The following is a 24,879-nucleotide window of genomic DNA, read 5'->3' on the forward strand; positions in this document are numbered from 1 at the left end:
GTAATTACAGTGCGTTCCCAGAGAACAGAGCACAGATAAAGTGATACAACAACCACAAAATCAATGAATTACGAATACTTCAATGGGTAAATATATTAAAATAGAATAAGTTCGCACTTAAAGAGTCAATAGATCAAGTTTAGATTATAAAATTAAATAACTAAAATGAATGATTGTGTCGTGCATCATTAATAAAATGGGAACCAATCAACAGTTAGATGATCATTGGCTGATGTGTATCAGCTTGTGTAAACAAGAAAAATCCGTCTTAAAATCATTAAAAAACCAAGTTAAGGAGAGTTGTGTATTAAGTTGTATTTAAAAATCATGGTGCGGATGCAGTACCGCAAATCAGCAGCACGGTGGCAGCAGAGTTTGATCTTCTCAAGGCTGCAGCGGTGCATTTCAGGTGCATCACATCTGTCTGACGGACACGACGAAGCTGGACTGATAATGTGAAGTTTGACCAGTCCCTTCACAGTTCTCGTCAGCAGAATAAACGACCTCCTTCTTCACATAGATTTTATATTTTCATCTTGTATTTTAGGCTACATATTTCTTGAATTGTCTGCCTTTTTTTTCTCCTTCATGTGCACTTGGATACACTCTGTAAAAGAAAAAAGAAAAGAAAAGAAATGCCATGAACTGATTGTCTGAAACAGCCCTCTGACGTGTGAGGAAGGATTTTGGCTTCGAAACAGGGGCACTGCAGTGAGTGTGACCCGCTTACAAGATGCAGTGAGGAAGAGGAGAAGAAGGGGGCACTTCATGATCAGTGCAGAGAGAGAGAGAGACACATACAGACAGAGAGAGAGAGAGAGGGGGGAGAGAAGGAGAGAGAGAGAGAGTGAGTGAGTCAGTTGCTCAGTGTTTTCTCAGCAGAAGAGCCTGAGTCCAGTCTGGCTGCTTCACCAGAGACACAGACCAGATATGTCTCGAATCGCCTGCTGCAGGTAGGTGAAGTCATCCCAGTTACTAGACTCGGTGCTTCGCAGACACACACTGCCTCTTTAATATGGAGCGTCTGCTTAACATGCTTGAATATTCAGTCTGCTCTGTTAGGCTGTAAAGCTTCACCCTCTAATTGGGATGCATGTGGATGTAGGTGACGATGTTGGAAATGTTGTCCTGTAAATGACACCGGCTGCGGAGCTGAGACCAAGCAGCTTCAGTCAGCTGTCTGACAGTTTTTTATATACAAAAAAAAAGAAGAGGATTCAACTGATCCCAGTGTCTGTATGTGATGCTTTCAGGGGTAAAAGTTGAAGACACAGTCGCAGGTTGAAATAGATCAGCTTGAATGAATGAGATCCTCCACGGAGGCAGCTGTCCGTGGTGCTGAAACTCTGAAGGATTCCAGTTAAAGAGACTTTTTATCCCTCAAATGGAGCATTTAGTGTCCTTAAATATTACCATGTTGCCTCCTGTAGGTCATTTCATACTTTATTGCGACAAGAGTCCAATAAATGTGCCTGTTTGTGTGAACTTTGATGCCTGTTTTCACTCTGTTTTGCATGATTTCTGATAGAAAATGAAGGAGGGAGATTATGATAAATTGTGATGTGAGTGACCCATTGAAACGACCATTAGAGAAGTCAAATGAGCGTCACACGTAAGGCTGCAGATACAGTAACACATATATTAAATACTGATTCATCTGCTGATTATTCTCTCTATTGTTTGATTACTTAAATTCACATTAAAAATCAAAAATCACTATTTCTCAGAGCCTAACGTGACAGTTTGAATGAATTCTCCAGACAAAGAGGAGCATTAAAGGTGCAGTATGTCAGCTTTCTAGTTGAAAACATTTAAGAAATGATCTAAAACTATTAACAGAATATGAGAAATTGTGAAGTTATGACGTTTATGTATTGTGTTGCAGGGTTATCTACTGACGTTAGAACGCTAACCAGCTAGAGGTGTAAACACCGACACTCCCCGGCGTTCTGAGCTCTAAATGCACGGCTAACTGAGCTAACTAGCTAATAGCAGCTGCAGTTAGCCACAGTTACATTAGCTGGGTTAGCAGTTACTCTGGTAAAGTGCTGCCGTCTGTTTGTTTGGAATATGAATTAGACAGCTGGCTGTTTCTGACATATTGCGCCTTTAAATCTTCACATATTCAGAAGCTGGAACCAGAGAGTGCTAGATATATTATCATATGAAAACAACACAAAGAAAGATTACAGTGCATTAAAAGCAATATATCAAATTTGCAATCATTCTAAAACAATAGAAGTGACATCACTTCAATTGAAACAGCAACATTGTTGTTCTAAATGTACAGTGTATAATGTTTTAGAGCCATTTTCCTAAGTCTTATTCCGAGTCTTGAGATCCGGTGCAGTGTGTGTGAAAAGCGGGATTTAATGCTCCATGTCTCACATACAGGGCGACACCACTGAAGAAGAAGCAGCCGATTTAATCCCCACTTCATTCCCAAGTGGATTGATGGACCTCCATTATGGCCAAGTGGACATGATTCAACACTCAGCACCTGTGGCACAATGTCGAATATGATTTACCTGACTGCCATCAGCATTCTGTACTTGCCCGTTTTGCTGTTCGAGGCCTTTGTGCTGTCTAAAGGCAAGTATGAGAGGTCGGTGGTGCCCAGTTCTGCCTCTCGCCTGGTGGCCAGGATGGACGGGGATGTTATAATCGGGGCCCTCTTCTCTGTGCACCACCAACCCTCGGCTGAGAAGGTGGCGGAGAGGAAATGCGGGGAGGTTCGCGAGCAGTACGGCATCCAGAGAGTGGAGGCCATGTTCCACACGTTGGATCGGATTAACTCGGACCCCAACCTGTTGCCCAACATCACCCTGGGCTGTGAGATCAGGGACTCCTGCTGGCACTCCTCCGTTGCTCTGGAGCAGAGCATCGAGTTCATACGAGACTCTCTCATCTCCATCAGGGACGAGAGGGACGGCTCCAGGTGGTGCATCGAGGGGGTACCTTCCAGTCAGCCGCCGCCTACCAAGAAGCCCATCGCGGGGGTCATCGGGCCCGGCTCGAGCTCCGTCGCCATTCAAGTTCAAAACCTCCTGCAGCTGTTCAACATCCCGCAGATCGCCTATTCTGCCACCAGTATCGACCTCAGTGATAAGACCTTATTCAAGTACTTCCTCAGGGTCGTGCCCTCAGACACCCTTCAGGCCAGGGCCCTCCTGGACATCGTCAAACGATACAACTGGACCTATGTGTCTGCAGTGCACACAGAGGGTAAGCCACATCGCTCTCGCTTCAGTGATTTATTGCACTCATGTTAAGTTGGGAGACTCACAAGAGACACATTAAAAGAGACAGTCAGCAGGTGGAGCAGGAAAAGAAGCCGTATCCTAACTCTTAATCCCTCATATCAACATGCCTGAAACCTAAACGACTGCATACACGTCACAGTGGCCTACAAAACGACATAGTTTACCGTTGATAGGACTAGATACACAAGGCTGATGATGTCCGGGCCGTCCGTAAGTGACTGTGGCTCTAGTTTTTGTGATGTTTCCTGGCTCGTTGGCCTCTCGAGTCTGTCACCTTGGTGTCATGATTTTACCCATTGGTTTACATTTATCCTTATTTTACGCCTCCATCTCTTCAGTGAAATTGGCATTATAGACAATATTCAATTAGAAATGTCTATGTTTGCAAGAGTGGTGTAAAAAAACTGCTGCTTTATCGTAACAACAGTTTGTGCATCTGCAGTCCTGAGTCTTCCGGTTCTCCTTTATGATTGTTAAATTCTGACCACCGCTACCTGGTGGTAAGGAGAGTTATTTCCTCTCACGCAGGTGAGGAACATTCATGTCGAGGAGCAGACCGCCGTCATCACAGGGTTAACATTGGGTGTTGTTAGGTTTAGGCAGCCAAAGTACTTGGTTAGGTTAAGGAAAAGTTGAAAAGTTGTGTCACCAAAGTGGCGTAAGTTAATAACTTTTGGGTTGAAATGGGGCAAGACCAGCGGGTCAGTGACTGGCAAATCAGACCTGCATTTTAGTGGAACTTTGTCATCGCATGGTTGTTTTTCTGTTAGGTTTAGGCACTGAAAGAATTGGGTCAGGTTTAGAAAAAGATCACAGTTTGGTCTGAAATAACTGTGTTGCGTTATTTTACTCAGTGATGTGGGTTAAGTGCTTTCGGTTTGAAATGAGACACGAACAGCAGCGTCTTCGGTGAAAGTCTAGGTGTGCGACAAAACTCCTGTTGATACACCAGAGAGGCAAATTGAAGACAAGACTACACAAGAAAGAAGGTTCATCAGAAACTCATCTAAGCACAGAGGCAGGAGATTTTACCCGTCCCCACCAGCTGTGCACTGCTGTGTTTTGCTGCAACATTACACAGTGTTTTATCCTGTGAATGACGTATTTAGACTGCTGTTCTAACAGCAGATGGCTGCAGATGGTTTTGATCTCATCTGTGAGGCTCATCTACAGGATATCAGTATAAATAGAGGGCAGTTTCAGAGGAGGAGAGAAAAAATGGTGTCCCGGGCGCTTTTTTGTGAGGTCCAGCTTTGTGGAGAATGTAGGGCCCGTCTTTATGCATCAAAGCCCGTGAAGACCAGTTGCACATTACCGAGACTTTCTTCTTTTCTTTTCTTTTCTTTTCTTTTCTTTTCTTTTCTTTCCTTGAGTAGTTGCTTCTGCAGGTGTCAGCTGCTGTTGTAAGTAGAGCTCAATTAGTTGATTAATCAGCTAGTCCATTGACAAGTGCAGATGCCAAATGCAAATTCCAAACTCGTTTTTTCAGCCGTTCGTTGGTGAGGATTTGCCGCTTTTCTCTGTTTTATATGACAAAGCAAACAATTTAAAGATGTTCTTTTGAGTTTTTAGGGTGATTGTAAAGGACATCCATCACTCTTTTCTTACACTGCACGGACAGACTGAATCATCAGTTAATCAAGAACCAGTTTTGACTAATATGCTGTTTGTCACAACAAAATCAAGAGCTTGAAGGAAAGAAAAACCTCAGGCGAGATAAAGAAACATCAAAGAACAAGAAACGAAAGAAACACTTTCCATCTCGGTTATCCGAAAGCGTCTTTTTGTTTTCTTTGAGTTAACAGTCTCAAAATCACACTTTGTCCACTTGAGAATGGAAGTATGAAAAATGACAATTTTACTTGTTAATTGTTTGTTCACTTGTTGTGTCATTTCTCACCTTTAAAGGTTGGACAAAGCAACCATACATAACTAATAATACAATTTACAGCTAAAATGTATCGGGCTCTTTCCTCATTGGTCATATTTCACTGGCTTTAAATGCTACTAATGCATCTACAAACACAGATATGTTGGAACTATACCTTTCTTTATGTTGCAACTTGTGGTTTTCAGTTTGTCCTTTGGCTGTGCTGATGATCTGGTTAGGTTCCGACACAAGAAACATGTGGTTTAGGGATCATTGTTTGGCTTAAATGACCAGTATTGCTCACCACAAACACAGCTTCCTGTTTTTTGTCGGCACAAACAAGGCTGGAAATCTACCCAAAGGTCTCCTGCAAATGTTGAAACTCAGTCTTGAACTGCTGTCACTGGCTTGGCAGCCTTCTTGCCAGTAACACCACCTCCACCCTCCTCCACCTCCTGAGATAAAAGTCAGGTCACAAACATGTAGTGTGAACGTGATGTGACTCGATTTGCAGAAAAGTCGATATGGTACGCAGGAATGTGAGCGTGCCCGTGGTTTGCAGAAAGGTTAACTGCCATTGTATCCAGACGACTGGGCTGGGGAGGAATATTTATATATATATATAATATTGAATTAATGCACGTGTGTCTGATGTAAAGTTGTGTCTTTTGGGCGTTTTCTTCTAAACCCAGGTGCTTTTTACTCTTGATTCTCTTTTGAAATCTCACTTTAGCATTACATTTCCGCAAATCCTTCTTAAGAATAACAGCTAATATGAAGAATACAGTCTCTAGAATATATAAATTGGGATACAGATCATAATAATTAAGATTCCACCCACAGTGCTGAGCAAAGGCAAAATGTGACACGCATACGTGAAATACACATAAAGCAGCTGCTGGAATCTCATCTGTATTTGTGATGAGCTGATAAAAGAAGCCAGTCAGAACAGAACCTGGCAAGACATCTGTGTTTACTGAGACGAAGATGTCACTTTGGCAATGAAATGAATAAGCAGGCACATTTCTGCATAAATGCTGGAGCTTCTTAGAAAAACTCTCAGGTTTATCAGGGATGGTGTAACCTAAAAGTGCTCCCCGCGTCCTCAGATACAGCTGTCGAGGTCACCCTGTTTGCTCTAGTTGTTCTGCTCTTGATTCCATAAAAGGAAATCGTAACGGGCCACTTAAAACACCAAAGGGGGCGATGTGTTCTCGCCCTGACGAAAGACCACGTTCAGATGTTTAAACGACGCGTTTCTTGAATGAAACTCAGCAGCCCCTCTTGTCTTTTCTCAGGTAACTACGGCGAGAGCGGGATGGAAGTGTTCAAAGAGCTGGCTTCACAGGACGGCCTCTGCATCGCCCACTCAGACAAGATCTACAGTAACGCCGGGGAGAAGCACTTTGACAGGCTGCTGAGGAAGCTGCGCGAGCGTCTGCCGAAAGCCAGAGTCGTCGTCTGCTTCTGTGAAGGCATGACAGTCCGCGGGCTGCTCATGGCCATGAGACGGCTCGGAGTTGCTGGAGAGTTCCTCCTAATTGGCAGGTTTGTTGGAGTTTGCTCTCCCACGGGAGATGTTGTTTTCTCCATCAGGGTTTTTTTTTTTGGAGGAGAAGGGGAGGGGAGAAAGGATGAAAAGAATTCTTTCTCTTAGTGCTTTATAGATGAAGATTATATACAAAACAATTCTTTATAACTTCAGCTATCTGTGCCACGTGGATTCACGACATTTGTGGCGATAATGAAGACAATCTCCACATTTTGAAGCTGATCAAGAGCTTTGATTGAAAGGAACGATTCACCCAAACGTGAAACACATTTCTGTTTTTTTCACAGCAAAACAGAGTTGCAGCCTTCTTATAAACAACTGCGGTACATGCTGTACAAAACATTAAAAAACAAATGCGTTAAAGCATTGATTGGCTCCAAATAGCTCCTCCAGCATAATCCAAGTGTCTGGAAGCCTTGCGATCATAAAGTGATTAGAAAAAGATGTTGCTCACACCAAATCAATTTGGCATCTCTGGGCTTCCCAGGATTATTCTTACACCTCTCATCTTTGAGGAACTCATATCCTTCTGGGTGTTATTTTTGCTAATAATTGCTGTAAAATGTCATCAGTAACCATTTTTCCTATGCAGCTGACACATCCGGAGAGCTCAGTGTGTGTTTGGTGCCACCGTTTACAGAACATGCATTAGTGTGGAGACCACCGAAACCAAGACCGAGTCATGAAGAAGACCAGAGCGCGTTGAGACTAAAGGCAGGTCTTGCCTTGCGCGAAACTGCCGGAACATGCAAACCAAAGTCGGTCTTCCGATTTATCTGAAATATCCACATTTCCATAAAAAACAATCAAACAAATGAATATTGCATGTAAGGGAAAACAATAAGGAGCTGAAATCAATTTTAATCAACACTCCTTTTCCAATTTTAAGCATCCACCGTACACTGAACAAGTTTTTGTGCAAGTATCAAGCTGTCATTAGTGCAGAATGTATTCAAAATATGAAACATCCCTGCAGCTGTGTTCTTACTGCTCTTGACATAAAATCCTATTCCTAATAATCCTACCAAAATCCTACTAATAATAACTGATAATCACTAAATCGTCAATCCTTCATGCCAATGACTCCACAAATCTGTGTGGACAACACATTTGAATTACAGCACCGCGTTACAATACTCAGTCACACTCAGGACGGATGTTACAAGTTCATATGGAATCGAAATCTTCTTCTTTTTTTTTTTCTTTCCTCTTCCTACTGGGACTTGAGTTCCTCTGAAAGCTGAAGATGCTTTGAGTCAGGCTGGGTGATGAATAATGCATCCACGCAGCGAGCTCTCCCTCTCCCTGTCAGATCACAGGCAGGATGGGCTAATATGGGACAGCACCTCCAGCGTAAGCCGGGGAGTGTGGAGCCGCGGAACATCAAAGCTCGTATCGGCACCTCGCAGCAGACACTCCCTCTGTGTGGAGTCTCGGCTCACCTCGAGTCCTGTTAGGGAGCCGCTCAGCAGCACCTTGAAAACGAGGCTGCCATAAAAGCTCGCCGTGGTTAATTCACGGGCAGCGGTTCATTAACGTGAGGCCGGAAGAGAAGGAGTCAGATCCAGAGTCGACCCAGATGATGTGGAGAAAAAAAAAGAAACTGGGTGTTATGAAGCCTAAACTTGCTCTCACCCCTTCCACTTGAATTTGCACTGAGCTACAGTCTCCAAGGAAAGATAAGGAGGGCGTGAGTTTGGGAGAGCGTTGCATGTGTGTGTGTGTGTTTTCTGGGTCAAGGAGACTACTGAAAAAGGAAAATGTTTTTTTTTTTTTTAGAGCAATGCAGTAAGTGAACACATGCAGGCAATGTGCAGCGGGCCAATGGAGAACGCCCGAGGTGCTGGTCATCCGCCATCCGTCTTCTGCTGTGTGGAGGATGAAAGAAATGGCTTGTCCTCACACCACAGATCCCACACACACACACACACACACAAAAACACACACACACACCACAGACAACTTCCCATCACATTAAAGAACACATCAGTCTTTATGATCCCAAACATTTGACTTCCTAATCTGTCCGGCTTCTTCCCTCCAGGATTAATCTCTCAAAAACATAATTCAGATTTGCATAAAAACACTCCCGGCTTCGCTCTCCCATTAATGCCTCCGCTGCTTGAATCACATGATTCACGAGTGTGTGATACCAGCTTGGCGGTGTGAGTCCGTCCAGTGTTGTCCGTGCGTTGACGTCAGTGCTGCAGGTTTCTGGCACTCTCGACGTGTTGGACTGGAGGGAGTGTGATGCTGAGAAGCAGATGGCCAGGTACTGTTGATCCTGTCACACTGGACAGCCATTGTCAGCTCATTCTTGAAGTGCCAGCCAGGCCAAACGGGCTTTTGGCTTCGGATACGACAAATGTGGGTTTTTGTACCAGGCTGGTGTATTTTTGTACCGCGGATGAACTGTATTTTGTGCCATATTCAGTGTCTTAAAATGACTCTCGTTGGAATACAGAGATTTATCCTGTCGCCCCAGATCCATTTGTCTCTGCAGGGTGGAGAAAAGCCTGTGAAGCAGCATTAGAACGGCTAACTGTTTCAGGAAAATCTCAGTAGCTTCCTAATGTAGTGTTGCTCACAGAAACATTTAAAATTCAGTTCCCCCATGCTGACGGAGAGTCAGGTGAAGTTTAGTAGCACACCAAATATTTCTGGAGTTTCCCAGCAACACAAGCGTTTGAAAAAGCAGAAAATTGTTCCATATTGCTCTGTCCAGCATTAACCAGGGCTCCATAAGCCAAAGAATCCTAAATTGATTGATTATTTACACCTTATTTTAAGCCAAACTCGTCACTGTAGCTGCCGAGATAAAAGCTTTAGTGAGAAACTCATCTATATACCTCAGTGCTCACCTCCTCGCTGAAAGCTTGCGTCTTACAAGCCTTTGTTGGATCTCACATGAAATATTTAGTCGATCATCTATCATTTAACCGTTGTAGCTTCTTTCAATAGCCTAGATTCACAAAAAGATGGTTTAAGCATGTTCTTTGCATGTTTTTGGACCAGAGCTGTCAACCGAACACGTCAGTATTTGAATAAAAATCAACAGTTTTTCTCCAGAAAGTTACGAATTGTAGCTGTAAATCATAAAATGATTGAAAGGATTGGTCCGTGCTTTATTATACCTGACTAGCTGACTTGTTGTCGGGGTTAAAGCTCTAAACATGGACACAACTAACTGATACAACCTAAAACCATATTACAAATTACACGTGAGCAAAAAAAATGTAATATCTACTTTTCTCTGTACGTTAGGTCAAAGTTGGGAAGTCGCGTAGCAAGATTTTGGTCTCCAAGTTGTTGTTCTGACTTCACGTGAATTTCCCGTTCACATTCAAGACACTTTACACAAAAACCTAAGGATGCCGTTAATGTCTGCCCCAAATCTTTGTGAAATTCATCAAATAATTATTAAGATATGTAATTCTGGACCAAATTGGATGGATAAACTGACTTTACCATCAGCAGGGAGCCGAGCTGCTTTGTTACAACCAGATGTAAGTAAATGAGTAAATGTGTTAATTTGTAAAGTAAAGAGAATCTCAATGTCACCTTTTTTAATGTGATTAATTTATTCATGTTGTCAGGCTTTTATCACACGTTTGCTCAGGTCGTTAGAGGTTTGTTTTTGGCTCATCAAGGTATTCGAGTGTTGCCGTTCTGCGCATGAAGATCTGAGTTTGGAGCCAAAAATATATATGCATATCCTTGGGAAGATGCTATTTTTCTGTACTCCTTATTCCCTTCCTTCATTTTTCATGCGGAGTCACACATATGCATCACAGATTTCATCCCACTCTGCCCAAAGCTGCTCTGAAAATCCTCAAGCAGCATTTGCAACTCAAATATTTTTTTTAAATCTGAAGTGTCAAACAGAAGCACTTGTCTCGCCATCATCGTCCTTTTTGTGCGAGATTCAATGCAGAATGGATTAATCAAAACGCAGCCGAGGATGTAAACTATAAATACAAACTGGGGCCGGCTGAGAAACAGAATCACACTTAAGAGTCTGAGTCTGTGTGGAAGGTGGGAGCTCGTTTCTCTCCAGGCAGATTGTACTGATACAGAACTCATCTGTGAATTCTCGCCGGACTTGTGATTGTGTTGTGTTGACTTCCTTCTCTTTTTTTTCTTCTTCTGCTTTCGGCAAGTACAGTGAGCACTCCACGCCCCTCAGCAGGGAGGCTGAAGGAGAAATAAAGCCCGGGCAACAAAAAGGGAGATGGTTTTTCTGCAGGATTCAGTCTGAGGCCCTTGCATAGTGACAGAGTCACAACTTTCCTTCTGCCTGAAACTGACAACTGTTTGTTATCTGTCATACAATTATAAGAGTTGCAGGAAATAAATGTTATAAGGGGGAGGTGTACGGGATGGGGTTAGGCTGAAAATCCGATCCGAACACATGGCTGGAAATTGACCTATCATCTTATTCAAAATAACAGATTGTCCAGAAATGTCGCTGAAATATATCCAGTTTTGTTGCAACAGATATGGCCGTCTGCATATATGTCCCGACGTCTCTTTAAAAGATATCCAGTTGATTCACGCTAACACCGTGGTGGGAGATAAAACATGACAGAGTGCCCTCTAGGATCAAACCAATGTAGAAAGATACATCATTATATATATGAGAGAATTATGTTTTTTAAACGTGAAAAATGACTCGACCTTTGTTATAAATATTGTTGAGTTGGGCGCTTACATTACCCTAAATGTTTCCAACAGTGTTCAAACATGGAAAAAGCCAAAGTCTGTTCGCCTGTCGCTAAAACCTCCGAGAGACTCGGAGAGCGAGAAGGGAAGCCGGCGTGCAGGACTAAAAATAATGCAAATAAAACTTTAAAACATTTCTTCATCCGTGAACAACTCTGCCGGAGTCACTTCAGATGGATCCTCATTAGAGATGGTGGTTGTTAAAAATGAAAACAACTCCCATGATGCCACGCTGCTAACGCTTGTTTTGATAGAGAGACTCCTGGTGATAGAAATTAAACTGAGCCGGGAGACGTTTTCAGCTACCGTCATTTGACGAACATCTGTTTTCCACACAAATTGCAGCCAGTACTGATGAACACTGTGTTGAACCCACAAGAACATGTGGGGAAAAAACACATAAACTCTAACTGGATGGCACTCCAGATCGCCTCCGAAGAGCTGGCACACTAAAAAGTGATCATTTGACTTTACATGGAGTTGTTTTACATGTTCTCCAGTGTTGCAGTTAAATTGTCTTTGCTGTTAGGAAGTCGTTGCAGTTTCCTCAGCAGACATAGAGTCTCTGATGTGCCAGAAATGATCCTCTGGTTGCGTTGCAGTAACAACACCCTTGAAAATGTCCTCCCAGTAGTGAGCCCTGAGCCTCCCAGCTTAAACAAGACGAAAAGCTTTGCATTAAAGCGACATGGTTTGGCTCAGAATAGATATTTTGGTCGCCACAAAAACCACAAGAAATTTCTCCTCGTATCCTTCCTGTCAGCCTTTGCAGAAACGTTAACTATTAGAATTATATACTGGCGACTGGGTTGTGATTTACCCCTGGAGTGCACAATAAAAACATGATTTAGGAATATAAATCAAAAGACAAATAACAGTTTTGCAAGCTAACCCTTCTTGTTTCACATTGTGGTTTCACTTTGATATAAAATAATCTGTGTGGCACCTTCAATTCACCAACTCCGGCAACATTTTTTGTTTGAATGAGGAATTAAAAGCCACATTTTAAAACTGAGTCTTTTTTTTCATGATGCAGACAGAATATTTGTTAATCACAGTGGCGTGCACAGACTTTTTGAAGGGCAGGGGCGAAAAGCAGGGCATTTTAGCACACGTTTTGGCTCCTAAGAGGGCACTTTAGCGCACGTTTTTGCCACCCAAGAGGGCACTTTAGCGCATGTTTTGGCACTCATGAGGGCATTTTAGCGTGCGTTTTTGCCACCCAAGAGGGCAGTTTATCGTGTTTTAACCAGCCATGGGGGCAGTTTTTTGAAGGGCAGGGGCGAAAAGAAGGGCATTTTAGCACACATTTTGGCTCCTAAGAGGGCACTTTAGCGCGCGTTTTTGCCACCCAAGAGGGCACTTTAGCGCATGTTTTGGCACTCACGAGGGCACTTAAGCATGCGTTTTGGCTCCCAAGAGGGCACTTTAACACGCGTTTTTCAACAATTGGGCAACGAGGGGGGCCACCCCCTGCCCCCCCCTTGTGCACACCACTGGTTAATCAGATGTCTAAAAAAAAAAAACCTTTGAGGATCCTGGAAGTGTTGAAAATGACCTCCAGGGTTTTCAGAGGTCACCTGGTGTTTATTTTCTCAGACAAACAGATGCTCAGCTCTGTAACTCATTTTGTAAAGTTAAAGCATGAGAGACACGATCCGGTTCTGGTGGTAATATCTGCATTGTGTTTCTCTGCAGTGACGGCTGGGCAGACCGGGTGGAGGTGGTGGAGGGGTACGAACAGGAGGCCGTGGGCGGCCTCACCGTGAAGCTGCAGTCCGAAGAGGTCTCCTCCTTCGACAACTACTTCCTGAAGCTCAAACTCAGCACCAACACCCGCAACCCGTGGTTCCCCGAGTTCTGGCAGTACCGGTTTCAGTGCCGCCTTCCCGGACACCCGCTGGAGAACCTGAATTATGCACGAAACTGCTCAGGTAGCTAAACAATTTCGACAGGCAATTACGCTGTTTCTCCTGCAGTTTTTCTGGTTGACATTTTTTTTACGCCAGCGTGCACATCAGCTTGTCTTCTCTAACTGTTCTGATGTGTGCAATGCCCAGAGGACGATGCCAAAAGGCCCCGTAAACTGGAACACGCTCTTTAATTATGAATTGGACTGCCAGCGGGTAGAATTCTCTCTGAGTCAATCCAATAACGTTTGTTTCATATTGTTCATTTTCTGTGACACTCGGCCGTACAGAGGATGATGATCTAGGTAAATTAAATCCTTTTCTTTTACAAAGGAACAAAGTCAATGCATTAGCTTAACGTCTTGGTTTCCTGAAATGGTGCTCAACAAGCACGTTTCCAGAATATACTTTTTACATACCGCTCATACATATTTCTGTGGAAGATACATTTACAGAATATATATTTACGTTTTCAATATTAAAGGGTAACGCCACCAATTTTACACATTGAAGTGGTGTCTCGGGGAGTACGACTGCATATGTGAAAAATGTAGTGTTAAGACTTTTGTGGCTCCAGAGGAAGCTGCATCTAGTGTTGCATTGTGGGTAATGTAGGCGCCATGTTTTGAAGAGGAATGTGGAATGAAAAAAATAATAATTCTCTGGTTCTTCTGTATCGATTTTGATTACTTGTTTTTTAATTGTCCACAATGAGTCCAACAGTCAAAACCTGGTGCCTACACTACCCACAATGCATCTCCACTTGCACACTGTACAGGTAGTGTGATGTCTTTCTGTTTCTGGCGCCAACTCTACAGTATAAAGTCTAGAGTTATCTCAGTTTTTATCTGTAACTTAATTCAAATACTTGTTTGAAGACAGTATCTTTAACATTTTTGATTATCTAGATGATCCGTAGGTGTTTTTAACTAGCGAAATTAGCCTGACAGCTAGCCTGGATTTGAATCCCTTATCCAGCAATGAGGTAAACTTTTCACAATATATAGAAAGTGAACTGTGAAAAGTGAAGTGTTTCAATTAAGTTGCCGATGAAAAGCACTGAGATAACTATAGAAGTACACTGCAGAGTTGGCTGCGCGGTTTGCAAGGCAGATATATGTCACACGACATCGTGTAAGTGGAGAGTTTGTCAGATTACACGCAGCGCAGTAGTAACCCCAAGACCTGGCAACACCCTTTTGTGTGTAAAATTGGTGGAATTACCCTTTAACTAAACCTCAAAATTATCTCAAATTAGTCATATTGTGGAACGTAAATATAAAATGATGCATGCAGCACAAAACAAAACCATTACTTTTTACATTTCAGTTGAAAGCGCTCAAGATTCCTCAAGTAAATTTGTATTTTTTTTCCAGAGCCCTTCACTTTCCTTTTTCTTTATTTCTTCGCAGCATCTGCAAATTATTCAAAAGAACAGAGCCTCTCTTCTTTCTTACGCACATACCTCAAGCTTTTTTATTCATTCCTACAAAGCATCGCATTTTAAAAGCTCTCATTAGAGTAAATTTTTACTTTTGGCTCGTAGAAGCTCTGGAGATAGAGGTTATTGTCTGCTGTCCTGTCACTTCTGTTGTTTTTTATTTTATTATTTTGTACTTATTTTTTTGGTGTAGAACTCCAAGACGGTGAGTGAATCCCTCTGAATGGAACCATAACGCTCCTCACTGTAGGAATATACATAGAGGTTGACTGATATTAAGGATTTTCTCTCATCATCTGCGACTCTTGCTATTAATCTCAGTTAACCTCTAATATATGAAGCTATTGGGATGTTTGTATTTGTTCTCCTCACACTGCAGCGAGAGCCTCTCAATTGACTCTTGATCTGCTCTCACTTTGTGCTCTCACACCCGTAAGACAGTCGTACGAAACAGCCCAATAACATTTGAGTGAGATGGTAACTGGCTGATCCGGCTTTAACCTGCATGTGGCCCCCAGGAAGTAGCGAAAGCCGCGTTGCAACCAGATATTTCCAGAAGCATCGCACACTGCAGTCTTACTCATGTTTGGACAGAGAGTGGTTGAGTTGTCATGCAGCCGACTAATCCCGACGTGCAGCAGTAGGTCCTCTTGCTTGCATGCTGACATCACGGCATCATTTCATCATGACTGAAGCTCGCACAGCTCGGCGAGCGTCAAAGCCAAGGAGCTGTTAAACTAGGTCATCACCAGCAGCTCCCATCGGACGCTCAGCCAGCTGCTACCCAACTGAATTGACTGTTTATGTGTTTGTTTGCGCAGGCAGTCAGTTTCCCAGCAGTCCTCTTTACCGATCATTACTTGATTTAACACAAGCGTGAGAGGAAAATACACGATGGAGCGATGGAGGGTGATGCTCAGGAAGCCCATCATGTATCGCACGGATAAATGTTGTTGTGTGAAGCCGGTGAATTTTACACAGTTGTAGCAACTGACAGTGTAAATTACAGGTTAGGCAAGTGAGATCTCTGTCAAACATTTTAGATTTTAGATTAATATTGAGATTTTGCATCAACTAAAACATTTTGACAGACAATCCTATGATGGAATACAATACAGCTTTAATGTCGTGCATGCTGTAGCTGGAAAGTTGACTGCGGTCCATGTGGCAGTTTAAACATTAATTAAAACATTAATATATTAATATCTTGTTCTGCACAAACATATTCTATTCTACTAGGTCATTAAGTTTTCCCTCAATTACCTCAAAGCATAAACATAAAAGTTGTTGTTCGTGAACTACTATCTTAAAATGCTTTGCTCAGTGTGGTACACTAATTGTCATTCTCCCTCAATAACATGTAAAAAATATGCTAGATTCTTATGTAATAAAACAAAACTACAAGTGTTAATAACTCTTACTGGCGTCTATCTACCTCAGAATATGTTCCCCACTTCTAAAGCGAGGTTTGTCTCATAATTAATTCACTAGACCGCCCTGTGGGGGTTAATAAGAGTTAAACGACTGGTGAATAATTAATGAGCAAGACCTCACTGGAAGTGGTGAGCATCTTCTGTGTTGAAAAATAATGAATTCATAGCTGGAGCTGCTTTTTTGTGTTCTGTTACGTAAGACTAGACGTGTTATTAAAGGAGAATGAGTATTTTTGTGGTACTACCAACTTATAAGGCATCGAAGCTCTTTATAGCCTGGAAGTTGTAGACTGATAACAACTGATGTAGAGCCAATATGTCTCTAATATTTATTCTGATAAGCAACTAGTTAATAATTAATGTGTGTTTACTAATTTAAAGTCTTACCAAAGTATGTATAAAATAAAAAAAACTATAACTTCCTGCACTGCAATGTTAAGAAATGGTTTAAAAAAACTATTATAATCAAGTTTTTAGATATTCTGCAAAACAAACCACAAACAAACAATCCGACAATATGTTGAAGATTATTATTGTACACATCTAGAAATACTAATAAAGGGTAATTAGACCTTTTATTTACTTACTTTTAGCTGACGGTTTAACAATAAGCTTGCTTAAACACGTAAAGTTAAGCTACTTTCACAGTATTATTGCGTCATGAATAAACTAGGCAACACTTTATAATAACTATCATCAAAAACATTTATTTTTATAGTTGATTAAACTTGAGTTAACAGTTATTTAACCGTTAACACACAATGAAACGCCGTATAAACTATTTGTAAACTTGAGAGACCATTCAGTTAATGTTTATAGATTAACACATTAACACAGTATTCATTAACCATTTACAACGTTTTATAGAAGGTCTCAGTAAGTATCCTCTGAATGTACATGTGTGGATCATAGTGAAAGCTGCTGTACTTGATGACTGAAAGGACCCACAGTTATCTGGTAGAGAGGAAGATTTCGTTTTGCCTCGTTACCTGAGTGCTGACATCAAAAGAGGTGTCTGCGCTGTAGGAAAAGACGCTTTTCACCCCCAAAAAACAGCCAAAACATCCGCACCTGCCCCGTGTTTGACCTGAATATACCGAATGCATGACGAAGCTCTCTGCAACGACACTAACTCGTCATCTTACTCTGACACAAAGCAACTAAACAACCTGCTCCCTCTGCTTCTAGCTTGCATTACACTGAACTGATAGGGTGTGTTTGAACGTCACACGCTGTTTGCTTCCAAATATGAATCGCTGCTGTCTCACATCGTGTTTGTCTGAGGGAAAGAAAAAAAAAAAAGCAACGACGAAGTGGAATCCGTAAGAACGGTTGCTTAATTCGTCTGCTTGAGGAGACACAATCTCGCAGTGCTTCAGACCACCTCTTAATTTAATCCTGACTCGTGAATGCTGAAACGGAGAGTCTTGCCATGGTAACAAAAGGTTTTCTCTGAAGCCATTTTCTGAGGCTTCCAGTTCTTTTAAAGCAGCCTCCCGCTGAGGCGAGGAGGCGTGTAGCATGCTGCCTGAATTCTGAGAATAACAATCCAACAATGCATCCGTGAGCACCCTATCACTCCTTTGTAATATGTTACATCATGCTGGACACACCTGTGCAGTGACCTGACGCTGAGGAATGAATTCTTAATGCATAACATGCAACCGCTTGCAGCAATGAAGCCCCCCCCTCCTGTAAGGCTTTCCATAATAATCAAAAGCTGTCCCTGGAGACGAGTCCTCACCCTTTCTCTCACGTGTGGGCAGGTTATGAAAGTCTGGAGGACAACTACGTTCAAGACAGCAAGATGGGCTTCGTCATCAACGCCATCTACGCCATGGCCCACGGGCTGCACGACATGCACACTCACCTGTGCCCCGGCCACGTGGGGCTCTGCGACAACATGAAGCCCATCGACGGCAGCCACCTGCTGGACTTCCTTCTCAAGACGACCTTCACGGGGGTTTCAGGGGAGGACATCTGGTTTGATGAGAACGGCGACTCACCTGGGAGGTAAAACACAAACACTCTTTCACGTTCGTCTAGAAATATTGCAGTATTTCTTCAAACGTTCTTAGGGGGGGGGATTTCATTCTAAATGCTGTGATTAAAGCAGCGTTCAGGTTCGTCTGCACACCCCGCAATAAAAAAATAAATCCCTGAGTCACTGATGAACAAGCTGACAGCCCCCCCCCCCCCCCCCCGCTGATAAAACATGCAGATTTGTGCTTAGTGGCAGCACATTTCTTTACTCACTATTCCTCCTGCTGAAACCTTGTTGAGTCACGTCCTCCCCTAAGCCACGACCTTCTGTCCACTCTCAGGTATGAGATCATGAACTTCCAGCACGTCGAGCCCGGTGTTTTCGACTACATCAACATCGGATCCTGGCACGAGGGCATTCTGAGCCTGGATGAAGAGCTGATTCAGATGAACCGCAGCGACATGGTCCGCTCTGTCTGCAGCGAGCCCTGCTCCAAAGGAGAGATCAAGGTGAGGGACGAATCCTTGAGATGATATTCTGCTAAGGACGTATTGTGACGACATGTTACCTCTGAAGCGTTATAGTTCAGTCTTTGCATCGGATTCCCTGCTCTCAAAACATTAGTGCTGCAATTCTCAAGGTCGTCACCCTGCAGTTCGGTTTGCTACGTGTTGATGCAGTGTTTTTGTCGCGTTCCGTTGACCAGGTGATCAGGAAGGGAGAGGTGAGCTGCTGCTGGATCTGCACCGCCTGTAAGGACAACGAGTTCGTCCAGGACGAGTTCACATGCAAGGCCTGCGAGCTGGGCTGGTGGCCTGACGAAGAACTGGAGGGTAGGTGTACTCTCCACTCACCTGTGCATTTCTGTATGGATTAAAGAAAACGTACACATAAAGTTAATCTGTGAACTTTAGAGGTGCTCTAAGGCAGATTTAATCAGGCTCGGTTTCAAATCCTCTCATCTAATGCTCGTCAGGACAGTGAATACACTTATTTCCCCAAATGTTGCTTCAATTCACCTAATTCTCCCTGTAAAATTAGGACAATAAAGCCCCATCTGATCTGATTAGAACAGGAAATTCTGCTGTTCTGCAATTTTTCCATCTAAATTTAGATGAATTTAGGTTACTCGCGTGGCCACAGGCTGAGATCCTGTTGCATGATTGATGCTTTCAGAGATAAGAGCCGATTCTTATCAGAGTCTTATTAGAGGCTCCGGCAAAAAAAAAAAAGTTCCTCTCCCCTCCTCCCCCCCCGGCATGTACTCTGTAAAGTTTGTCCTGTGAAGATTTCTGCAGCGCTATCTCGCAAACCTGCTCTGTCCTATTTTCATTGCTTTCCCATGACACCTGAGAGCCATTCATCATCTTCACCATTTTATCCGACAGCAGCCCTACTTCACTTACCGCTCTTCTGGCCCACTTTCAAAAGGCCTTCTGTGCTGTTCAAAGACAAGACACTTTCTTAATAGGATCATCCTGCCTCCATGCTGTTTAATTTTTTTTTTTTTTAAACCACAGGACCTTTGGGTATAAAGAGATGTGGCGTTCAGGGGACGACATAGAAATTACGGTGCACTTTTCTAACCCGAGCTCTCCATCAGCTGTTACACAGTGAATAAATAAACAACATAAATTAGATATTTTTAAAGCGTGCTCTCGACATGAAGCGACAGAGGAGGTTCTTATTTGGATCCGTGAAAAACGCAGTGATTTACTTTGTCCTGGTGCATTGCCCCCCTCCTCTGCTGGCTGCAGCCCAGCCTGGCCATGGCTGAGGAGAAAGGGGTTTATTTATAGTTGAGCTAAAAACCTACTTTGGGACTTACTGTATTTTCTCAGGCTAAAATGCATTTGCTTAATTTTGAATACGTCAAAAAAACAAAATAAAGCCTTGAAAACATACAACTTTTCATTCAATTCTTCTTAAAATTACTTTATTTATGCAATTTTTCTTTACATTCTTTCTTTCAGAAATATAACCACCAAGCTGACGCTGAAGGGCTGAAAATTTCATGAGCTGCTTTTAGTGTACTGTGGCTTCTGTGTTTATGTTGCTGTGTTTTTATCCCTTTCAGGCTGTGAGCCAATCCCTCTCCGTTACCTGGAGTGGAGCAATCCAGAGTCCATCATCCAGGTGGTTTTCTCCTGCCTGGGCATCCTGGTCACGTCATTCGTCGCCTTCATCTTCGTCTTATATCGGGACACACCTGTGGTCAAATCCTCCAGCCGGGAGCTCTGCTACATCATCCTTGCGGGGATCTTCCTGGGCTACCTGTGTCCCTTCACCCTCATCGCCCGCCCCACGGTGGCCTCCTGCTACCTCCAGAGGCTGCTTGTCGGGCTCTCGGCTGCCATGTGCTACTCCGCCCTGGTGACCAAAACCAACCGCATCGCCCGCATTCTGGCCGGCAGCAAGAAGAAGATCTGCACCAGGAAACCGAGGTTCATGAGTGCTTGGGCTCAAGTGGTCATTGCCTCCATCCTGATCAGCGTCCAGCTCACCTTGGAGGTTACCCTCATCATCATGGAGCCTCCCGAACCGATCAAATCCTACCCCAGCATCAGAGAGGTCTTCCTCATCTGCAACACCAGCAACGTGGGCGTGGTGGCCCCTCTGGGCTACAACGGCCTGCTCATCATGAGCTGCACTTATTATGCCTTCAAGACCCGCAACGTTCCTGCCAATTTCAACGAGGCCAAATACATCGCCTTCACCATGTACACCACGTGTATAATCTGGCTGGCGTTTGTGCCCATCTACTTCGGCAGCAACTACAAGATCATCACCACGTCGTTCTCCGTGAGCCTGAGCGTGACTGTGGCCCTGGGCTGTATGTTCACCCCAAAGATGTACATCATCCTCGCCAAACCAGAGCGAAACGTGCGCAGCGCCTTCACCACCTCCGATGCAGTGCGCATGCACGTGGGAGACGGGAAAATTGCCTGCCGGAGCAACAGCCTGCTCAACATGTTCAAGAGGAAGAAGAACACTGGGAATGGCAGGTAGGTTCATTAATTGAATCTGTGAGTCCTGCTCCTGAGGCACCTCGGGGATGCTGGTTTTACTGTAATTCCCTCTCAAAGGGAACCTGATGTCTTACTGTATTCCCTCTCATAGGGACACCTGTTGTAAAGTGTGACGGATGTAGGTCAGTGCTCGATTCACACAGTCATTTTAACCTTTGAACTCACGGTTAAATTAAAACAAGCATCTCTGTGTGCTAAGGGATGACAAGTGGGATCATAAATACAGAACACAGGGTTTCTGCAGGATTCACCAGCTTGCATTTGAAGTGTATTCAATTTAATGCCTGCATTATGTTCCTGTCTTTATTAGCACTTTCCAACAGGATAAAAATGTTGATTCCCGATGATAAAACTAACTTAGACTTATTATGTCTTCATCAGTTTTTTCCTTCCCTTCAGTGTGTCGTATAGGTTCTCGTGCACGCAAAAGATCTTGAAAGTTAAGAATCCGAAAGTCCGCCCCAGCGGGAGCTCCTCTCTCCCACAGAGAACACTGCTCCTGAAACGCCTCGCCCACATTTGCAAAATGTACGCCTCTATCGAAGCTAACTGGAAGCTGAAAGAATGACAGAGCAGAGCTGAGTCAGACTGATGTATCAGGGCAGACTGGGTGTTCAGGAGCAGGGCCGCAGAGAGGCAGGAGCTGAAACAGAGCAGTTCAGTCAGAGGGGGAATACAGCGCTGCAGATACAGACAGTCTGAGGAAACTGATGTGGTTTTTGAGCACAGGAGCATGTAAACCTATTCTAGTAGTAACCCAAAATAAAATGTGTCTAATATGTCCCCTTTAATAGATGTGACCTTGTCCCAAGGACAAATAGATGGAGACATTAACCAATGAAACGTCAGCACCTGCCCGTTATGGGTGGATGAACTTTTAGATACCTAACTGATAGTTCCAACACCACAAAGATGGATCAAACATCATCCTGTGTGCACATCCACTGTCGAAACAATCCCACTTTTAATGTACGTTCAAACACCAAAACATTGTATGATTAACATTATTATCTATGGCAGGCAGAAGGACATTTTTAACACATATGTGAATTTTAGACTTCACATACCTTCTCTGGCTCTTTTTAATGTGGAAACTAAAGACAAGGTTTTTTTAAAGCTTTTGCAAGACCTGCAGATACCCTGGAACATTACATACAATATACATATTTTTCAGATATTTTTTCTTTCTTACATGAACCAGAGATGCTGTTATGTTTCTCCACTTTTCCTGGGTTCCTAAAGTAACAGCCATCTTTATTTTGTTCATAGTTCTAATGGAAAGTCTGTGTCATGGTCTGAACCAGGTGCAAGACATCCTCCAAAAGGGGATCACATGTGGCACAGACTGTCAGTGCATGTGAAGAGACAGGAAGCAGGTTCCAATCAGATGGCTGTCATCAAACCCTTAACTAATACGTACCAAAACAGGGCGCTGGAATTCTCGGACCTCAGCACTAAGACTTTGTACAATGTGGCTGAGGAGGACGAGAGCGACCCCGTCAGATACAATCCCCCCGTCACTCCCCCCATGATGGCCCACGGGCAGATTCCCGCCTGTGGGCATATGAAAGACGTGGAGGAGGTGGTGGAGCTCTACACCCCCGAGCATCTGCAGCCAAACAGTGTCATCCCCCAGCATGTCAACATGGACCACCTCCAGGGGGAGATGGTGGTAAATCGTAAATTCGCCAGTGACATCCCTGAGCTTAATAATATGATCAGCATGCCTGAGGCAGTGAGCGGCGGCATGCCTGTATACCACCAGGCGCACCTCATCCAGCAGGACCCGGTCCTGCCTTTGCATCTTGACCCTTTTGACGAGGAGCCCGGCTCCCCTTTAGAGGAGGAGGAGGAGATGGAGAATGAGCAGTTTGGCCTGCTTCACGGCTACATGTACAACAACGCCAAGATCCACGAGGAGGAGGACTTGGTTGAGGACAAATTAGCCATGGAGGACTCTCTGGCTCTGATGCCTCCTTCTCCTTTCCGAGATTGCGCCGGCGCTCCGGTGAGCCCCTTCCCCAATTCGCCGGTGTCCGAGTCGATTTTGTGCAGCCCTCCGAATATGACGTACGCCTCTGTCATCCTCAGTGACTTCAAGCAAAGCTCCTCGACTCTGTGAGGGAGCAGACCCAGTGTTGCCAGTTGTACCATATTTTAAAGTTCATAATGACTTGTGCTGTATATGATGATGATGTTATATAAGGAAAAAGTCATTCTGTGGTCATTTTTCACTCTATAATTATTAGGTTTTACATGATAAGGGTGAATAACAAAGAGCCACATTTTCAAACTCTTTTAGATGTTGTCTACGATAGTGAAAGAATTTGACTTGAATATTTATAAACTAACATAATCTTCTAGGATTAATATGAGACAAACAGCTAAGACAGTCTATGTATGTACATTTATTATATAAATAGATTTATTTGATAATTATAGGACAAATAAAAAAGCGGATTAGTTTGCAGATTTTAAACAGGGCGATCCGATGGTGAATATAGTTTGTCTGTATCGCAAAAACAATTCGTCGCCAAGATCTTTTCGAGAAAATCTGCTTTTATGTACACATGTTGTGTTTTGTGCTCTATCGTGAACGAAAGAAAGGTTTACAGAGTAGTTTGACATTCTGGAAAATAAACCTGTTTGCTTTGTTTGGCGAGAGTTTGAGGACAAGATGGAGGCCACGCCTACTAAATACGATGCTACAGCTAGCAGCCGTTAGCTTAGTTTAGCATGAACATTCGAAACAGGAAATGGAGCACAGCTAGCCCGACTCTGTCCAAAGGTGACAATTAATGCATAAATTGACATTTTTACACTCTCATTGTCTTAATTAGTTAGGCTTAGAGGTGCTGGTGTGTTGGTGGGAATTTATGATCTTTAGACGCCTTTATGCTAAGCTATGCTAACCATCTACCGGCAGTCGTGTCATATTTAGTATCAACTGGTGACATCTTGTTCTCCACCTTTTGGCAGGGAAGCGAATGAGTATATTTTCCATAATTAACTTCTGCTTCGAGCGAGGAGAGCAGAAATGAAATGTTCCTTGATGAAATTAAAAAGGTGACGTGTCAACTCGAGTTCTCATCGGAGCAATTACCTGTGAAATTTTGATTGATGCAGTACTGCCAGGCAAATGCACTGACTGTGTCACGAATGTAGCAGAGGACAAGTGCCATATTTTCATTTTCAAGTTGTTTTTTTAATTTATTTGTACATCAATCTTATTTCTATGATCCTGAAATGCAAGTTAACCTAGCTCAACAATGTGTATCTTTTATAATTAGACATCTACTTTCATGGATTTATGTATAAGATAAACGACATACATATGTTTTGTGAATGTATGGATTGTGTAACATATTTTGGTATTCAGATGATATCTATATGCATTACAGTATTTAGAAAGGACTTATTACCTGTGTATGCTAACGTGTGATTGGTTGTGTACACCAGTCAGTTTCTTTTAGAGTTTAAGAGCCTATCGGAACCATATAATGTGATGAAGACGTGCTACTGTTACCGTCATACGTAATATTCTGAATAAGCTACCTGCAGTCTGATACACAGTATGAAATAAAAGTCTGCCATTTTAAACAAATATTTACTGTAGAGCATTGAAAAGGACACTTTGATTGGAGTAAATTTAGTATTTTCTACGCTGTTGTCTCC

At 43.1% G+C, this 24,879-nt stretch overlaps 1 protein-coding gene across 3 annotated transcripts; it reads left to right on the forward strand.

Annotated features, from left to right (window-relative positions):
- The first annotated feature begins 642 nt into the window (after positions 1-642).
- On the forward strand, positions 643-24,866 carry grm1b (glutamate receptor, metabotropic 1b). Of its 3 annotated transcripts, none has more exons than XM_030391724.1 (11): positions 643-953; positions 2,395-3,225; positions 6,432-6,681; positions 13,106-13,341; positions 13,608-13,622; positions 14,952-14,963; positions 17,958-18,204; positions 18,516-18,684; positions 18,882-19,008; positions 20,253-21,180; positions 22,474-24,866. In XM_030391724.1, exons 2-11 carry the CDS (start codon positions 2,511-2,513, stop codon positions 23,324-23,326), a joined length of 3,552 nt encoding a protein of 1,183 aa, XP_030247584.1. In that variant the 5' UTR covers positions 643-953; positions 2,395-2,510; the 3' UTR covers positions 23,327-24,866. The 3 variants fall into 3 exon arrangements, with proteins under 3 accessions (XP_030247584.1, XP_030247585.1, XP_030247586.1); XM_030391726.1 differs by having other exon boundaries at positions 651-953; positions 22,509-22,838; XM_030391725.1 differs by lacking the exons at positions 13,608-13,622; positions 14,952-14,963 and having other exon boundaries at positions 650-953.
- The last annotated feature ends 13 nt before the right edge of the window (positions 24,867-24,879 follow it).

The sequence above is a fragment of the Sparus aurata genome, chromosome 16, assembly GCF_900880675.1.
Source record: "Sparus aurata chromosome 16, fSpaAur1.1, whole genome shotgun sequence".
Taxonomy (NCBI): domain Eukaryota; kingdom Metazoa; phylum Chordata; class Actinopteri; order Spariformes; family Sparidae; genus Sparus; species Sparus aurata.